General features: G+C 40.7%; 6 protein-coding genes and 1 non-coding gene across 7 annotated transcripts; 2 read left to right on the forward strand and 5 right to left on the reverse strand.

Moving 5' to 3' along the window:
• Positions 1–59: 59 nt before the first annotated feature.
• Positions 60–755, reverse strand: LDB7 (Ldb7p; the record flags this gene model as incomplete). The annotated part of the gene is made up of 1 exon (XM_018133583.1): positions 60–755. The coding sequence occupies one exon, from the start codon at positions 753–755 to the stop codon at positions 60–62; it is 696 nt and encodes a 231-aa protein (XP_017989254.1).
• Positions 756–1,545: 790 nt separating this feature from the next.
• On the reverse strand, positions 1,546–2,952 carry ERG4 (delta(24(24(1)))-sterol reductase; the record flags this gene model as incomplete). Its single annotated transcript, XM_018133582.1, has 1 exon — positions 1,546–2,952. The coding sequence occupies one exon, from the start codon at positions 2,950–2,952 to the stop codon at positions 1,546–1,548; it is 1,407 nt and encodes a 468-aa protein (XP_017989255.1).
• A 460-nt stretch (positions 2,953–3,412) lies between these two features.
• Positions 3,413–5,605, reverse strand: PUF4 (Puf4p; the record flags this gene model as incomplete). Its single annotated transcript, XM_018133581.1, has 1 exon — positions 3,413–5,605. The coding sequence occupies one exon, from the start codon at positions 5,603–5,605 to the stop codon at positions 3,413–3,415; it is 2,193 nt and encodes a 730-aa protein (XP_017989256.1).
• A 1,003-nt stretch (positions 5,606–6,608) lies between these two features.
• PMA1 (H(+)-exporting P2-type ATPase PMA1) lies at positions 6,609–9,305 on the reverse strand (the record flags this gene model as incomplete). Its single annotated transcript, XM_018133580.1, has 1 exon — positions 6,609–9,305. One exon carries the CDS (start codon positions 9,303–9,305, stop codon positions 6,609–6,611), a length of 2,697 nt encoding a protein of 898 aa, XP_017989257.1.
• Positions 9,306–10,201: 896 nt separating this feature from the next.
• Positions 10,202–10,274, reverse strand: AW171_hschr74287. Its single transcript has one exon. It is a non-coding gene; the product is annotated as a tRNA-Ala (tRNA).
• Positions 10,275–10,982: 708 nt separating this feature from the next.
• Positions 10,983–13,655, forward strand: RGT1 (Rgt1p; the record flags this gene model as incomplete). Its single annotated transcript, XM_018133579.1, has 1 exon — positions 10,983–13,655. One exon carries the CDS (start codon positions 10,983–10,985, stop codon positions 13,653–13,655), a length of 2,673 nt encoding a protein of 890 aa, XP_017989258.1.
• Positions 13,656–14,378: 723 nt separating this feature from the next.
• On the forward strand, positions 14,379–15,878 carry AW171_hschr74289 (UTP--glucose-1-phosphate uridylyltransferase; the record flags this gene model as incomplete). The annotated part of the gene is made up of 1 exon (XM_018133578.1): positions 14,379–15,878. The coding sequence occupies one exon, from the start codon at positions 14,379–14,381 to the stop codon at positions 15,876–15,878; it is 1,500 nt and encodes a 499-aa protein (XP_017989259.1).
• Positions 15,879–16,026: the final 148 nt, after the last annotated feature.

Here is a 16,026-nt window from a genome sequence, read left to right on the forward strand (position 1 = left end):
GTTCATAAGACTAAAAAATGTTCATACGTACTAATAATAGCACGATACACCCCCTCTACTTATCCTTTCATGCACATATGGTTAGAAAACTCCGTGAACCGTCTAGGCCCGCTAAACCTTTTCTTGCACAATTTACACAGTACAACTTTCTTCACATGTGATTCGCCAGCCTTCTTGATCGTCGTATTAACGACTGGTGGTGTTCCAATAGATGGCGTAGCACTATTACTTGGTGTCTGTGTCTTCCCAATTCCTTGCGCCGAGCCCAGCGACCCAGGTAATTGAACCTGCGTAGGTGCCCTTGCAGTAAGAGGAACAGGTGATTCATTCGCGGGGTCCACTGACCCTATGGGAATTCTCCCAACATTCACATATTTTGCATATGACTCAAGCGGTCCTTCACATTCTAGCACCTTATGCAAGTAGTGTGCAAAATCAGTACTCGAAAGCGATTCGAGCTGATTTCGGGGCACGTATCCCCCTAAGAGCGTATGATTTAGATTATAAACTCCCAGATGCTTTGATGCCTCTTCTGCATCTTGCGCAGAAAGCGGCCCTAGGTAAGAGTGCATCGGAATTCTCTTGGAAGCATCAAAATCGATGCTAGATTTCGATAAATCATCTCTTGCTGCTCGATTGTCAACTTCCTGTTGCACTAATTCTGAGAGCTGCTCACGAGTGAAAGATACCTTATCTGAAGATTCAAAGCAGGACAAGTCTGATATGACATCGTAATAGCTACGAATCTCTGACATTCCTTGTCTTTAAAATTTATTAATTAAAATTTTTCTTTGAAGAATTAGAATACAACTGTTATAATAATCTTGTTGCAGGCTTGTTCCTTGAAAGCTACTGCTAAGCTATATTATGATAATAAACTTATTTCAGAGATAGAATAGCAAATTTTCCTTACAGTGGTATCCTCCCTATCAATAAAATGGGATCTATAACCTTTAAATTAAAGGTCTAATCAAAATTAACATCAAGCTTAGAATTAAGCTGATGGCTAACTAACACATTGTCTTCGTTTTCACAAACTGATGATTTTTTTTTAGCAAAAAGCCGCTATGTTGTCACGTGCTCGGTGGGCGATGAGGTAGCCTAATGATTTACTGTCGATGGTGGCAGAGCTAGAAGACAAAAGATCAATGTAACTCTTACTAATAGTTACAAAGTTCCTAATGGCCGAATAAGCGTGTTAAGCTTCATTTTAAATAATTTTTGTTACATATACATATATATATCTATATATGGATATTCTAACTTTTACTTTTGTGCTGAGGAAAACGTGGCCGGCCTCTCTGCCTAGAGATATTTAAGATAATGGTGTATTGCTCTTAAACAAAAAGCTTTATTGATGGATATGAGGTTGGGCTATTAGCAATTCATGTAATGTTTTATACAGACAACTAAAAAATAGCGTTACTGGGCTAGTCCATAGGTACCTTGTTCATATGCTGTTGACCAGTGGGGTAATATTGTCGTTTTAAGAATTAATTAGTGAGCAGGTACACCATAATACCGAATGAGGGGATTTTCGGGGAATTAAAATATGTATGGTATGAACAAATATGGGCAGTGCTTGCAATAAGTATCCCAGTCGCTGCCATACTTGCGCTTACATTTGTTCTGGTCCCTCACTGCGCGATGGATTAAAACTAAGAAAAGGAAAATTGGGAAGAACCATGGGAATGGTGTATTAAATTTACTAGCCAAAGCCCATACACTGGCTTGTGTGCAGTCCGCGGTGTAGTGTATTTTGCGTGCATATGTGTACCATCCGTCAATTAGCAACACTGAACCGTTTTTGGTGGTCATGAACTTTGGATTCTTTAAGACCTGTTTAGGTAAGTAAGGGAAGGTTTTACGGATGTGGGTATCGCCAGCTAGTTGCTTACGGAAAGCGTTCTTCTGGGCGTTAGCAGTATCGAAGAAATAGTAAGCGACGAGAAGCGCAACATAGAGCGAGAGATTATAGTACCAAGGCCAAGCGTACTTTGAAGGGTCGTTCTTGTAGAGATAGAGTGTACCATGGCAGTAGGTGTATGGCACACCAGCAATATTCCAGAAGATGAGCATGAATCCAAACTTCTCATAAGCCATATCCCAAGTGGGAGGGATCAATTCTTCGCCCTTCGCACATGCATTAGCATAGAGCCAATGTGCAAGAAGTAGTAATCCCATTTGCGGAGTCAAGTACCCGTATGTTTCATATTGCTTCAAACTGGCTCCAAGAGTCATAAAGAATAATAAAAACCATGGCAACCGGACTTCAAAGAACATCTTCAAATCCAAAATACCCCACCGAGGATTTAAGGGTGCTCCCATAAAGAAATCGTACACATGATTACCAGTCATCCTATGATAGTCATGACTAACATAGAGTGTCCATACGTATAATCCAAGAGAAAATGCGTATCCTGCTATAACTGCACAAGTCATCATCTCTCCGAATCGGTCAAGGATCGTATAGAGTTTGTATACGCCACTGTAATGAAGTACCAAAGCGATGGCGCAACTAGTATAGAAACTCCAAAAGGCGTTACAAAAGTAAGGCAATTGTTTGTTCTTCATATGCGCCAAGCACTGACCCTTGGTCCAAACTCCAGGCAAAATGTAGTATAATATTGCTTGTACTGCCCAAAACACACCAGATGCAGTCCAAGAATGTCTATCTGGCACCGCCTTGGTTCTCAAGATTTCACTAACCTCATTAAAAAATCCAATCCACCCTTGGCCCTTACGTGGAGCTGCAAAATGACCATCAAAGAACTCTGCACTTATCCACATGTAATACATCAACGCTGTGAATCCAACCATCATTGTAAACACTCCAAGTGGCCCGCCAAATTCATATTCGATTTCATTTTCCTTTAGATATTTTCCTAATGGAAGGATAGATGCCGCTGTATCCTCCCTATTATGTTCTTCTTCTTGTGTACGTGATGACATTTTTCAAGGATAACAAGACAGGTAATTGATGATCTATTCCCAAATGACTTCTATTAATCAACTCAAAAGAGTTCTTACAAAAAGTGTTCACGTTCTAGGGATATTATACTCTATTTGTAATACACCAGTATTAAGGCGGTTCACCAAAAAAATTAAACGGATTTTAGACTCCCGGATGTAATACTTAAGCGGAAGATGTTCTGATTGTATACATCCGTTGGATAAAAGACCAATAACACCTCAATTATAATTACGTCTTAAAATTCATTTGCTCCCAGTTTTAAGGTCAGATTATTTTACGTCATAAGGTTTTTGGCCTTGAAATAAAGTGATTAAGTAATAAGATGAGGTAATTATAATTTGTAGGTAGTTAGTGTACATAGTAGACGTTATTTACAACAAGTATATTATTAAGTCATACATAGAATTGGTAGGAGAGAAAGATAACACTAGTTGGGATTCATTCAATTTGCAAGATACTCATAATTCTTCTGCCATGGGGAGTATTTCTTATGGGGCCGACCAAAATAGGCTTCAATAATTCGGTTAAACGATGGTAGAGATAGTTATTAGACAGTTTTGCCACCTCTAGTGCTGTCTGTAGAACGTAATTTCCATATCCGTCGTGAAGTAGTTGGCCAATGCCAATTTGGCCACCCACGTTTAATAGTTCGGTAATCATAGTTTCTGCGACTTCTGGGGTGCGTAAAATCTTTTCAACGACATTAGAACCAAATTTATGTAAAGACAATTCGATAATTCTGGGTTTCAAAATATTGAAGATCTTGTTGGTGTACTCGTAGTCGGTGGCGAGTTCGGCTTCTTTAGATAGAATGTACTGGACGACATAGTTTCCGAAGGGGTCTAGAGTGAGGGAATTAACATTCTGAATGATAGTCTCGCAAAGTTGTTTACGCTGCTCGTTACTGCTGTGGTCTAAACAACGTTGAAGAACACAACAGCCGTGGCGATGGGTAGCAATTTTCACGCATTCCTGGCAGGCAGCATCGAAGATGAACTGACAATCTTTAGGTTCTAGTTTCTGTAAGCATTTCTGAATTACGTGGTTTCCGTTCAAATCCCTACTTAAATGGACAACTGAATCTCTTAGAGAGTTGATGATAATCTCTGACTCCATTTCAGTGTTAATGTATTCGACTAGTTTTTGCAATGCTCTAGTTCCGTGGGGATCTAGCGCGATTGCAACGAGCTTGCTTGCGGAAGACTTAACAAGTGTAATTCTCTGTTCTTCATCGATACGTTCTACTAGTTTCTGGATCAAGTAGTTACCAAAAGAGTCGGTCATGAGTTCTACAACGTATTGCTTAGTTTCTTCGAAAATCGCTGTTGCAGCTTCGGGGCCGCCGATATCCAACTGTTTCTGTAAAAACCTGCAGCCATGCTGATCTTTACATAAAGAGTATATCTTACCGATATAGTCCTCTAACTTCGAATCTGCGTAGCGCGCAGCTTCATCTGGACGATTATGATGGTGATAATGGTGGTGATTTCCTCTAAGCTTGCCACCCTGGTTCATGTTCCGCATACCATTGTTTTGCTGGCCATTGTTCGCGTGTGAACGCTTACCGTTCTGCCCATTACGCGAATGAGGAATACTATGGTAGTGTGGACTGCCATTTGGTCCACCCATCATTTGTGAGTGTGGAACCATATGGCCCGCAAATGGGTGGCTACCTGGGTGAGGATATCTCCAACCATTCGCTCCCTCGATATTTGGGGAAACATTGTCATTGTGCGATGGGATGTTACTATGCGATGGCATACCATTTCTCTGCTGGTTAGCGGCAATTGGAGAAGTACCTGGAATAGGAGAAAAAGGAGAAGTAAATCCATAGCCTGGGAAAGGAGAAAGAATGCCATAGTTAGGACCTGGGCCAGATGGGGGGTGGTGGCCAGCCAAAGCAGGGTTTGGTTCAAGCAATCCGGTTCCATAAGGATAGGCTGCCTGTGGATAGTTACCACTTCCAAACTCACTCTCTTTCGAGGACTCATTCTTTGACTTATCTTTAGAGATATCGGTTTTTCCTAACTGAGCTGCTGAGGTGTCCGCTAACAAATCCGAATTAACAATTGCATGGAAATTCTGTCTTCTGTGCGCCACACCTAGGTCGTTAGTAGGCATCTTTTCGCCTTCCTTAAGGCCTGCTGTTACTGCTGCACCTTCGCCTTCTACCGCTGGTGTGTCTGCAAACGATGAGCCATGTATAAATTGATAGTCTTGGCTGGCAGACCACAACGGTTCTGGAACTACATCCAAGGCCGATGTCTGCGGAGGGGTAGGAACCACTGGATTGTTGAAATCCCCCGCTGCGCTGGAGTCTGGAGGTAGCATAGGTCCATCTCCTAATGGAAAAAATCCATTATGGTGAGGAATATGCATCAAAGGATAAGGCAGGAAAGGATTCATCATTTGTGGGTGTGGCGGAGGAAACAACCCATTATGTTGTCTGTGCATCTCATTTGGCCCTGCTCCAGGAACAACCGTAGACGAATCTTGCACTTTCACCGATCCAACGCCTTTAGGGCCTTCAAGATCATCCAAATGTAACTGGTCTAACGCAGCATTAATCGTCTCCGGAACAGAATCATCAAGCGTTTGCTGCTGCTTACCATCAATAGGAACTTGCACCATACTCGATAACTTTACTTACCGTCTTTAAAAGGACGTCCTTTATCTTTTCACTAATGTACAGAGTTTCGACACCACTTCTTTACCGTTCGAAAATAAAACTTACCAATAACAACTAATGTACAAAGATATAATTTGAATTCAACAAAATAATGCACACGTAGTTCAACAGTAAAGAGCTAAAATACAGATTTTTAATACCAAAAATGCTAATATACAATGGAAGGGGAATAGCTCGATATCTGTGCGTGCTAGTTTAAAACAAACCGAAAATAAAGGGAAAAGGGTGATGAAAAAAAAATTTAGAATAACCAGTTAACCTTAGATAAAAATGGAAGTACAAGTATTCACGATTTTTTAGTTGTTGAATAGATCCTTTCCTCCTTTTTAGACGATTTTGTTCACCAATTTAAAAACAAAGCGGTCAAAAAAAAAATTATGGATATTGAAAAGTTGAACAAGTGGAAAAACCTACTAAATTCTAAAATTATATAAGAAATCAATATCCAAATGAATACCGGTAAAACAATGCAAATTTTTCCCGAGTGCCCGGGTATCATTTCCTACGTGTCCGTGACAAACGACGGTAAAGTGTCAGATGTAAGACATAATATAATAATAGGTTTAAATCAAATAAAGTACATTAACCAATATATTATGGATAACTATAAATGTGCGTTGTGAATATTTTTGTGACAGATGAAATCCAGGTAAATCATAGTTAAAAGCTAAATTCTATAACAGCTTCCAACATCACGTGATAATATTTGTATTTAGCTCTGGTATAAATAAAGTGCAGATGCGGGTGAGCAGAATTGACTGACGAATATTACCAATTAGTGTGTAGCTTATGACCATGGAATTTCAAAATCGTAAATTTTTGTTGTATGTGTGGCGTAATAAAAAGACAGGAATTAATTAACAGTGTAACCACAAGTTTGTCAAGATCACATCATGTCCTGAGATCAGAAGAGATAATTTTAGGTTTATAAAAGTCCCTTTAAATTCAGTTCTCCTTTTCGTGCTGGGTGGAAACTCTTTGCATGGCAACCAAGAAATCTTCGACAGATCTGCCCGATGGCTTCTCCTTCAATGACTTACCGTTCATTAGTCTGTCAAATGATTCGGAGGTAGACATCAAGTAGTAAGCACCGCCCATAACACAGAAGACACCGAATGAGAAGACCCAAACTCTGACAATTGTGACGATGTCGTTCCAGTTTTGAGACCAGACACCGAAGATAGCAAATAGAGTAGCAACGATGTCGACTAAGAAAACGGCACCAGCCAATTGCCAAGATGGCATGGAAGACCAGAATGGGCCAGTAGCTCTGGTGATGAAAATCAACCAGTTTTCAGTCAAAGAGATTTGCAAGAACAAAACACCATCGATAGAACCGAAGTTTTGGATGATACCACCCTTTCTCATGAACATAGTAGTCAAAGTGATCCAAGAACCAATAGCCAAAATGATACCCAAGATGACGGACATACCCCATAATCTTGGTAAGTTCCACTTGACAGGCTTTGGATCGTAAGGAGCATTATCGTAGGCTATAGCCAAAGTAGCAACATCAGCAAAGATAGCAATGAAAACAACCAATTCAATCTTCAAAGATCTGTTCAAAATAGCAATCCATAAACCGAAGAAAATTTCCAAGTGCAAAGATAAGGCAATACGGTAAACAACGTAGGCATACATTCTGTGGAAAATTTGTCTGGAAGTCTTCAAAGCGTCAATGATAGCAGACAAACCTGGAGCCAAGAAAACAATATCAGAAGCAGATCTAGCGGCATCGGTAGCACCCTCGACAGCAATACCAGTGTCAGCCTTCTTTAAGGATGGAGCATCGTTAACACCGTCACCAGTCATGGCAACCAAGTAACCTCTTTGTTGTAAAATTTCGACTACATTGTACTTGTGTTGTGGGAAAACTTCAGCGAAACCATCGGCGTTTTCAACGAAGTCAGCCAACTCGGAACCTGGCATGTCACCACCACCACCTAGACCTAATCTTTCAGCGTTGTAAATGTTGCTACCCAAGCCCAATTGTCTACAAGTTTCCTTGGCAATACCGACAGCATCACCAGTCAACATCTTAACTCTCAAACCCAAATGTCTAGCCTCGTTAACAGTTTGTGCAGTATCGTCTCTTGGAGGGTCCATACATGGCATAACACCCAAGATTTCCCAATGACCTTCACCTCTCTTTCTGGCAACACCCAAGGCTCTGAAACCTCTGGAAGCCAATTCAGCAACTTTGTTTTCGTAGTTTTCTTTAATATCTTCAGGGATTGGGTGGTTCTCTTCGACAGTCTTTAAGACGAACAATGGAGCACCTTTAACACAGACAATTCTTTCACCTTCTGGAGATTCAACAATAGCAGTGACTTTCTTAGACACAGGATCGAATGGGTGGAATTCCAAGACCTTGTACTTAGTCAAAGCAGCCTTGGCTCTTGGGTAGTTAATCAAAGACTTCAAGAAAGCCTTGTCAATAGCATCCAAACCCTTCTTCTTTCTGGAAGCAGCCAGACAAGCAGTCAACATCAAATCGTCAGCTTCAACACCTTCGACAGTGTATGGTTCATGTAAAGACAACTTGTTCTTGGTCAAAGTACCGGTCTTGTCAGAACACAAGATTTCGACACCAGCCAAGGATTCAATAGCAGACAATTTTTGAACAATAGCTTTCTTCTTAGCCAAGTAAGCAGCACCGACAGCCATAGTAGTGGTAACGACAGCTGGCAAACCAACTGGGACACCAACAATGGTAATAGCCAAAGTATATCTCAAAATATCAACAATACCGGATGATCTGTAGAAACAAGCAACCCAGACAACTAACAAAGTAACAATAACAAGAATCAACAAAATAGTACCGATACCGTTCAAAACTTCAGTGAAATGACCAGTACCAGCAGATGCCTTGTTGACTAGAGCAGCAGCTCTACCAACGAAAGTACTGTCACCAGTAGCAGTAACAATCATGAAAGCTTCACCTCTCTTAACAGTAGAGGAAGAGAAGGTAGCATCACCGTATCTCTTTTCAACAGCCAAGGATTCACCAGTAATAGCAGATTGGTCAATTTGGATAAAACAGTTTTCAGTAACCAAACGGCCATCAGCTGGGATAACAGTACCATCTTCCAATTGCAAAATATCACCTGGAACGACTTCATTGGCTGGAATCTCAACCAAGTTGCCGTCTCTGATGACAACAGCAGAGTTAGCCAAGGTTTTCTTCAATTCATCAACAATGGAACCGGCTTGGTATTCCTGAATGAAACCGACACCGGCATTCAACAATAACAAAGCACAGATAACACCGAAATCAACCCAGTCTCGTAGACCAAGTGCCAAGATAGCAGCAGCTTCCATGACAAATTGAATTGGACCGACAAAGAACATCAAAAACTTAAGAACCAATGACTTCTCTTCTTCAGACATTTGGTTCAAACCGTACTTCTTTCTTCTACGTAGAACCTCATCCGAAGTCAAACCGTATGATGGGTCTGTCTGCAATAGTTCCTCAGGAACCGGCCTAACAGTACCACCAGCAGTTTCTTCATCATCGGATTCTTCATCACCATGGTTAGATTGCAAATCCTCAATCAATTGATCAATGTCCTCATCCTCATCCTCCTCGTAGTTAATCTCCTCCACTGGCATTTCCTTAGAGGGAACGTATGCCTCCGACATATTTGGTTATTTTGTTATGTATTGGAAGATACCCAGGCGTCAATAATTAGTCAAAAATAAATGACAGCAAAAAAAAGATAGGTTGTATTTGTAGAGGAAATGTTAGTTACTCTTGATAGCGAGAAAACGTAACTAATATATAGAAAATCACCTCCAACAAAAACTTTCAATCACAGTATGCGTAAATTGAGTAGCTCTCGGGTATTTAGAAAATATAGAAAATAGAAATGAAAATCCCTCTATTCGGAATTTGCATTCTTTTTGCTAACGTTTTATATGTTCGAAAATCATGAAAAGAAAAATTTTCTTCTAATTGGTTAACGGCTGTCAACAATCCTGTTGTTTTCGCTGGTTCTGTATGTGGTGTCTGTTTATCTTTTCCCAAAAATTCAAAATCAAAATCTAAGTATCTCATATGATGCCCCGGTGGTGTAGCGTTTTTGGCACCTCGCGTATTTTTGTGTGTTGACAGTATGCTGGTTACGGCCTAATAACTACAAACAAAGGTGGTTGGGGTGTCTGAGGGTATCTTCGAGAGGTACGAATTGGTCCTCCGAAGCCGTTGTATTGTATAAGCAAATTGTTTCTGTACAGAGTGACGCAATAGGCTGCATGTAAACGTAGCATACTTCTGCAGAAAACGACGCATATGGAGCCGGAAGCCGCATACCCTGTCTATTAATCAGATCCAAATTGATAGCATGTGTGTGGTTTGTGGGTGTAAGGCAATTTCCATAAAAACCGTGTACGGGAATTCGGGATTACAGATTTCCGGCCGAGAAAAAGAAGACAATAAGATATCTCTCATTGGCAAGATTATACTCAAAAAATTTTCCTACTAGCTATAGTGAATCGTAAGGTACCCGATAGCGACTCATACAATGAGTCAAAAAGAATGGACAAAACCGGAATCGAACCGATGACCTCTTCCTTGCAAGGGAAGCGCGCTACCAACTGCGCCATTTGCCCAGAAGTGTACTTGGTTTTGCGATCACCACCTCTTTGTTTCTGCGTGTTCGGCAAATCTTGTCTTAAAAATCGCAAGCAAGAGCGACGGCATTTAAAAAATCAAATCACGTGATATATTAAGTCACGAAGGAAAAAGAAAAGAATTGAACGGGCACTATTTTAACCAAGAACTGCCTCAAATAATGTTGTTGCCATTTTATATTTCTCTACATAGGAGATTCTTGTTTTGATATAAGTTTATATTTAAAATTTAGACAGCTTGCTTGAAGCTATTAATAACTTGTGCATATAAATGATGCACATTTCTAGACTTTTTGTCTTTTAAGATCTTGATTCTAGTCAATGGTACTCTCACGCCACTTATCGAACGAAAAAGAGTCTTTATAAGTCTTCCAGCCAAGAAACACACTTCGAAGTGATTATTGGATCCTACTTTCTCCGTCATAATCGGCTATCAACTACGTATACAAGGTTGTGCGCTCTTATTTTGAACGGAAATATCCCCACTTTGATAGCGTACGATTGTTATCCTGGGGTAGAATACGGTACTATCTTTCCATTTCTCCGATCGTCCTCCCTGATGGAAAAATTCCGGGGAAACTTGATCCCCGGTTTTAATGGAGACAAAAACGGCTACACATTATGTTGGTCATCCTAACTGAATCTCATATACACTAGGACAGCATTGGTCCTGACGAGGTTCACAATATGAGTGTTGGGCGAGTAACTTCAGACCAAGAGATGGGAAGTGCGTCTTTGGTTAGCCATAGCTCTTCTCCGGGGAGCGAATTCTCCACTTGTAAGAAAAGTTTTAGGGAAAGTGGTGCGGTTTCTGCTAAAAGAAGGACCAAAGTGTCCCGAGCGTGTGACCAGTGTAGACGCAAGAAGTTGAAGTGTGAATATCAGGAAGGCTCGCAGTCTTGTATAGGTTGTATGCGAAATAACAGTCGATGTGCATTTGATAGGATCCCCTTAAAACGTGGACCTTCCAAAGGATACGCTAGGTCTGGGAGCGGACAGGAGAATAACCGTAAAAGGTCAATGGGGGATGATGCTATGCTTCCATATCCTCTGCCTTCTGTAGGGCCTTCTAATCCTGGCTCTATAGCGCTGCCGCCCCTGCATTATTATCTGCCCACTGGTAGCGGCCAGCAGCAGCAGCAACAACAACAACAACAACCGCAGCAGCAGCAACAACAGCAACAGCAACAACAACAACAACAACAACCTCAGCAGCAGCAGTTCCCAGTTGTTCAACAGCAGTTCTGGAAAGTGCCGTATCATGAGCATCAGTTTCAGTTGCGTGGTTCTTTGGAATCCGTCAATAGGGACAGTTCAGTTAGCCATGGGCGACATGATATCCATGTTCCTTCGAATGTATCCTCAGCGTCGCGAGCGGCTTCCAGGCTGACTCCAGGGAACTCACAATACCGCGATGTATCTCTTGAATCAAACGGTGAAGGATCCCGTTCTTCTAGTATACCTCCACCGTTTGGGAGATCTTCGTCTATATCGAGCAATCAAACCTCGCAATTGCAACAACAGTATACATATTCACAGCTCTCGAAGTCATCAAATGGGTCGATGAATCAGTTTTCGTATTCACAGACTCTAGGGAATATGAACGATGGTGTTTCTCCGAAGTCACCTGCGGCTTTCCCCACAGTAATTACGTCAGGCGGTTGTTCGCCTTCGACATTGTCAGGACATGTTGGTGGCGAACAAAGGCTAAAGACTACGGAAAGGAGGTATGAAATAGCGGAGAATGGACTTGATCTACCTGTGAGAACTCTAACACCTGTATGCCCTACAGATCATACAAGGTTTTCTGACTTGGAACTAATAGACAAGTACTACTCCTATGTGCATATTAACTACCCTGTTATACCCATAAACAAGGAAACACTGACTAATGAAATACTTCTGGTTAATACTCAGCCCGTCTCTGGTATACATGAGCTTAATGGACATATATTGCGCTGGTTTCGCACATCTTTGGAATTGCTGATACGTATTGCATCGGGTAAAAGCCGGACCAAGTCTGAGTCGTCTTTGACTACGGCTACTGGTTCCTTAAGTGAGAGAAAAGATTCACACGGTTTGAATACTGCAATAGGTCAAGATGGGGATAAAGATGCTTTTCTCGAGGATGATCCATTATTTCTGCAGTCTGTATTTATTGCTGCACTTAATGAATGCTTCCAGAAAGTTGTAGATATACACCCCAGGGTCCGTGAAAATAAACAGTTGATTTCCCCCAAAGTCTCTATAATCTATTTGAGCACATTTATTATCCTGAACTATATTCTTGCATTCGTTGGCTACGATAATTCGTTTGTTCTTGGAATGTCAGTCACTATTTTCAACGAATACAAACTTTTCAAGTTGCTACTACTGCATACTGCTGAAAAACCGCACACAATGGAGGATGACCAGGACGGGTTTCAGCTCCTGTACAAGCGATTGTATTATAATCTCATTGTATTTGATTCGCTACAGAGCTGTTGTTTTGGAGTCCCCAAATTGATATCAATACCAATAGACCATTTAACTGCGCCTTTGTTCGATAACGAACCCCAGTCCACTGGAGGGAAGTGGGATGTTGAAAGTGATGCCGAAAAGCTAGCCGTGATTATCTCGAACATGAAATTGGGTGCTCTAATGACGGACCTTTGTATAACAAGGCGACTGCCGCTACAGCAGCAATCACCTAAAGAACAAAGAGCCCTCTATACCTTAGAGCTAGATGATAATGACACTACTGCTGGGGTTTTCTTCCAGTTCCTGTGCATCAAGAGACAGTTAATTGATCACTTACTTGTGATCTTAGATCAGTGCGATGGTCAGGCTAAAATTAAAATGCCGCTGTGCACTACCCTCATAGACACTATTTGTCGACTGACATCGAAAAGTTATAATCTACTACAGATGATGCTGGACCTGAATCCGGCCAACTGCATTTCTCCAGGTGAATCGCGCACCCCAATAACAAAAGGCACGGTCTCGCCGTTTGCAGTTGCCATGTTTTGCGGTATATTCAATGTAATTGAAGTCATTAAGAATATCCCGACATCACTAATAACATTCGTCACCGAAAACGGTAAGCAGGACTCCTCCTGTCAGAAACTTGTTGTTTCCTTATCGAAGTGCATGAATGACATCATCCAGGTTCATGGCTACGCCGATTCCCTAAACCCTTCCAAAATATTTAAGAAAGATATTCGCAGATCCAAGCAGCACTCTACTGAGACGAATGAGCTAGCAAACCTCATGCGTGGCCACAGCTATTACAATACAAGATCGGATGATCAGATAGTTCAGCAGTGTATAGAGATTACTTGGGGGTTATTAGAAGACCAGGAACTAGGTTGGTGTGTTTAAATATATTTAGACTGCTATGGTGTTTAGTTGTAAACCTTTGCTATGCTTAGGTTGTTTTTAGTTTTTAACTTTTAACCGTCAGAGTTTACTTTGAGTGTGTAAAATTAAAACCCGTTATGGGATAAAACTGTTATACAGAGATTTAGTTAGTGAGTTTAAGTCCGCTTCAACTCAAATCACATGTAGAGCCTGTGATTAATCTTTTTACAGTAATTCGGGCATCTTGTACTAATGGAGACGTGTACCATTATCGAAGACGTGTTCTACTTAATAAAGACATGTACTATTAAAGCATGTGTGCTAATTAAAGCATCTACTAAATAAAGATTCTTGTCGTTGACTACGGTACCTTACAGCGTCGTAGATGGTAAACAATATCTTTTATGAGAAACACTGTTTACCATAATTGCCCTACTCCTTTTATACAATAATGGGGCAGGGTGGAACTTCGAATGTTTTCGCCTATTATGGTGAGTCTTCACAAAGTGGCGAAAAAAAAAAACTTTAAAAAGCAACACCTTATTTTAAGCCGTTGTTTTGACGCGTTGTGTCTTTTTACAATTCATTTAAAAAGCAAACGCTAAGAAGTGGTGTTATTTCCAACTTTATCGACAGATTCGTTTTAAAGAAGTAAACTACTGTTATTGATAAGAAAAGGTTTTTTGAACCAATTAAGTTATTTCCGTTACAAGTGTTATTAATTGCTCTAATCACTAAGAAATAATGTCTCAGGGGAGAAAACATAGTAAAACACACTCAACTTACGCTTTTGAATCAAATACAAATAATGTCGCAGCTTCTCAAATGCGTAATGCTTTGAATAAGTTGGCGGACTCAGTTAAGGACGAGAAAGTTAGATTTAAGTTTGAGAATGAGTTAGATTCTTTCTTCACTTTATTCAGGAGGTACTTAGCAGAAAAATCCTCTGATAATACATTAGAGTGGGAAAAAATCAAGTCACCAAATGCAGATGAAGTTATCAGTTATACCGAAATTTCGCAACAACCTGAGAGTGTTGAAAATCTATCTAAGTTAGCTGTTTTGAAGTTAAATGGTGGTCTTGGAACTTCTATGGGATGTGTTGGTCCAAAATCTGTTATTGAGGTGAGAGATGGAAATACCTTTTTGGACCTTTCTGTTCGTCAAATTGAATACTTGAACAGACAGTATGACTCCGATGTGCCACTATTGTTGATGAACTCCTTCAATACCGATGCTGACACCGAACACCTGATTAAGAAGTACTCTGGAAACAGAATTAGAATAAGATCCTTCAACCAATCTAGATACCCACGTGTGTTTAAGGACTCTTTATTGCCTGTTCCACAAGATTATAAGGATGCTTTGGACTCATGGTATCCACCAGGTCATGGTGACTTATTCGAGGCCTTGCATGCAAGTGGTGAATTGGACGCTTTGTTAGCACAAGGCAGAGAAATCTTGTTTATTTCCAACGGAGATAACTTGGGTGCTACTGTTGACTTGAAGCTTTTGAACCATATGATTGAGACTGGTGCCGAGTACATTATGGAATTAACCGACAAGACGAGAGCCGATGTTAAGGGTGGCACACTAATTCACTACGAAGGACAGGTCCGCTTATTGGAAGTCGCACAGGTTCCAAAAGAACATATTGATGAATTTAAGAACATTAGAAAGTTCACCAACTTCAACACGAACAATTTGTGGATCAACTTGAGAGCTGTGAAGAGATTGGTGGAGTCTTCTGCCTTGACTGTGGAAATTATTCCAAACAAAAAAACGATTAACAGAAATGGCAATGAAATCGACGTCCTGCAACTTGAAACCGCCTGCGGTGCTGCTATCAGACACTTCAAAGGCGCTCACGGTGTGGTCGTTCCCAGATCCCGTTTCTTACCTGTCAAGACCTGCTCAGACCTGCTATTGGTGAAATCAGATCTGTTCTATTTAGAACATGGTGCTCTAAAGCTGGATCCTTCCAGGTTCGGTCCTAATCCGCTAATCAAGCTGGGCTCCCACTTTAAGAAGGTGTCCGGTTTTAACGCACACATTCCTCATATCCCAAAGATTGTTGAACTAGACCATTTAACCATCACCGGTAACGTCTTCTTAGGCAAGAATGTCACTCTTAAGGGCACTGTCATTATAGTCTGCTCTGATGGCCAAACAATTGACATTCCAAATGGTTCTGTATTGGAGAACGTGGTGATCACTGGTAACTTACAAATTTTGGAACATTAAATTGTTCTACTACACAAATCAAATAGTGTCTTTTTTACTTATTTTCGAGTATTGTGATTAAATGTATTCTTGCATTATCCCAAGTAGTTGGTAATCCGTCCCATTCCATTCTTCTGTCGATAAGAATTATAAACACTTTATATGTACA

Source organism: Eremothecium sinecaudum, chromosome VII, assembly GCF_001548555.1.
Source record: "Eremothecium sinecaudum strain ATCC 58844 chromosome VII, complete sequence".
Taxonomy (NCBI): domain Eukaryota; kingdom Fungi; phylum Ascomycota; class Saccharomycetes; order Saccharomycetales; family Saccharomycetaceae; genus Eremothecium; species Eremothecium sinecaudum.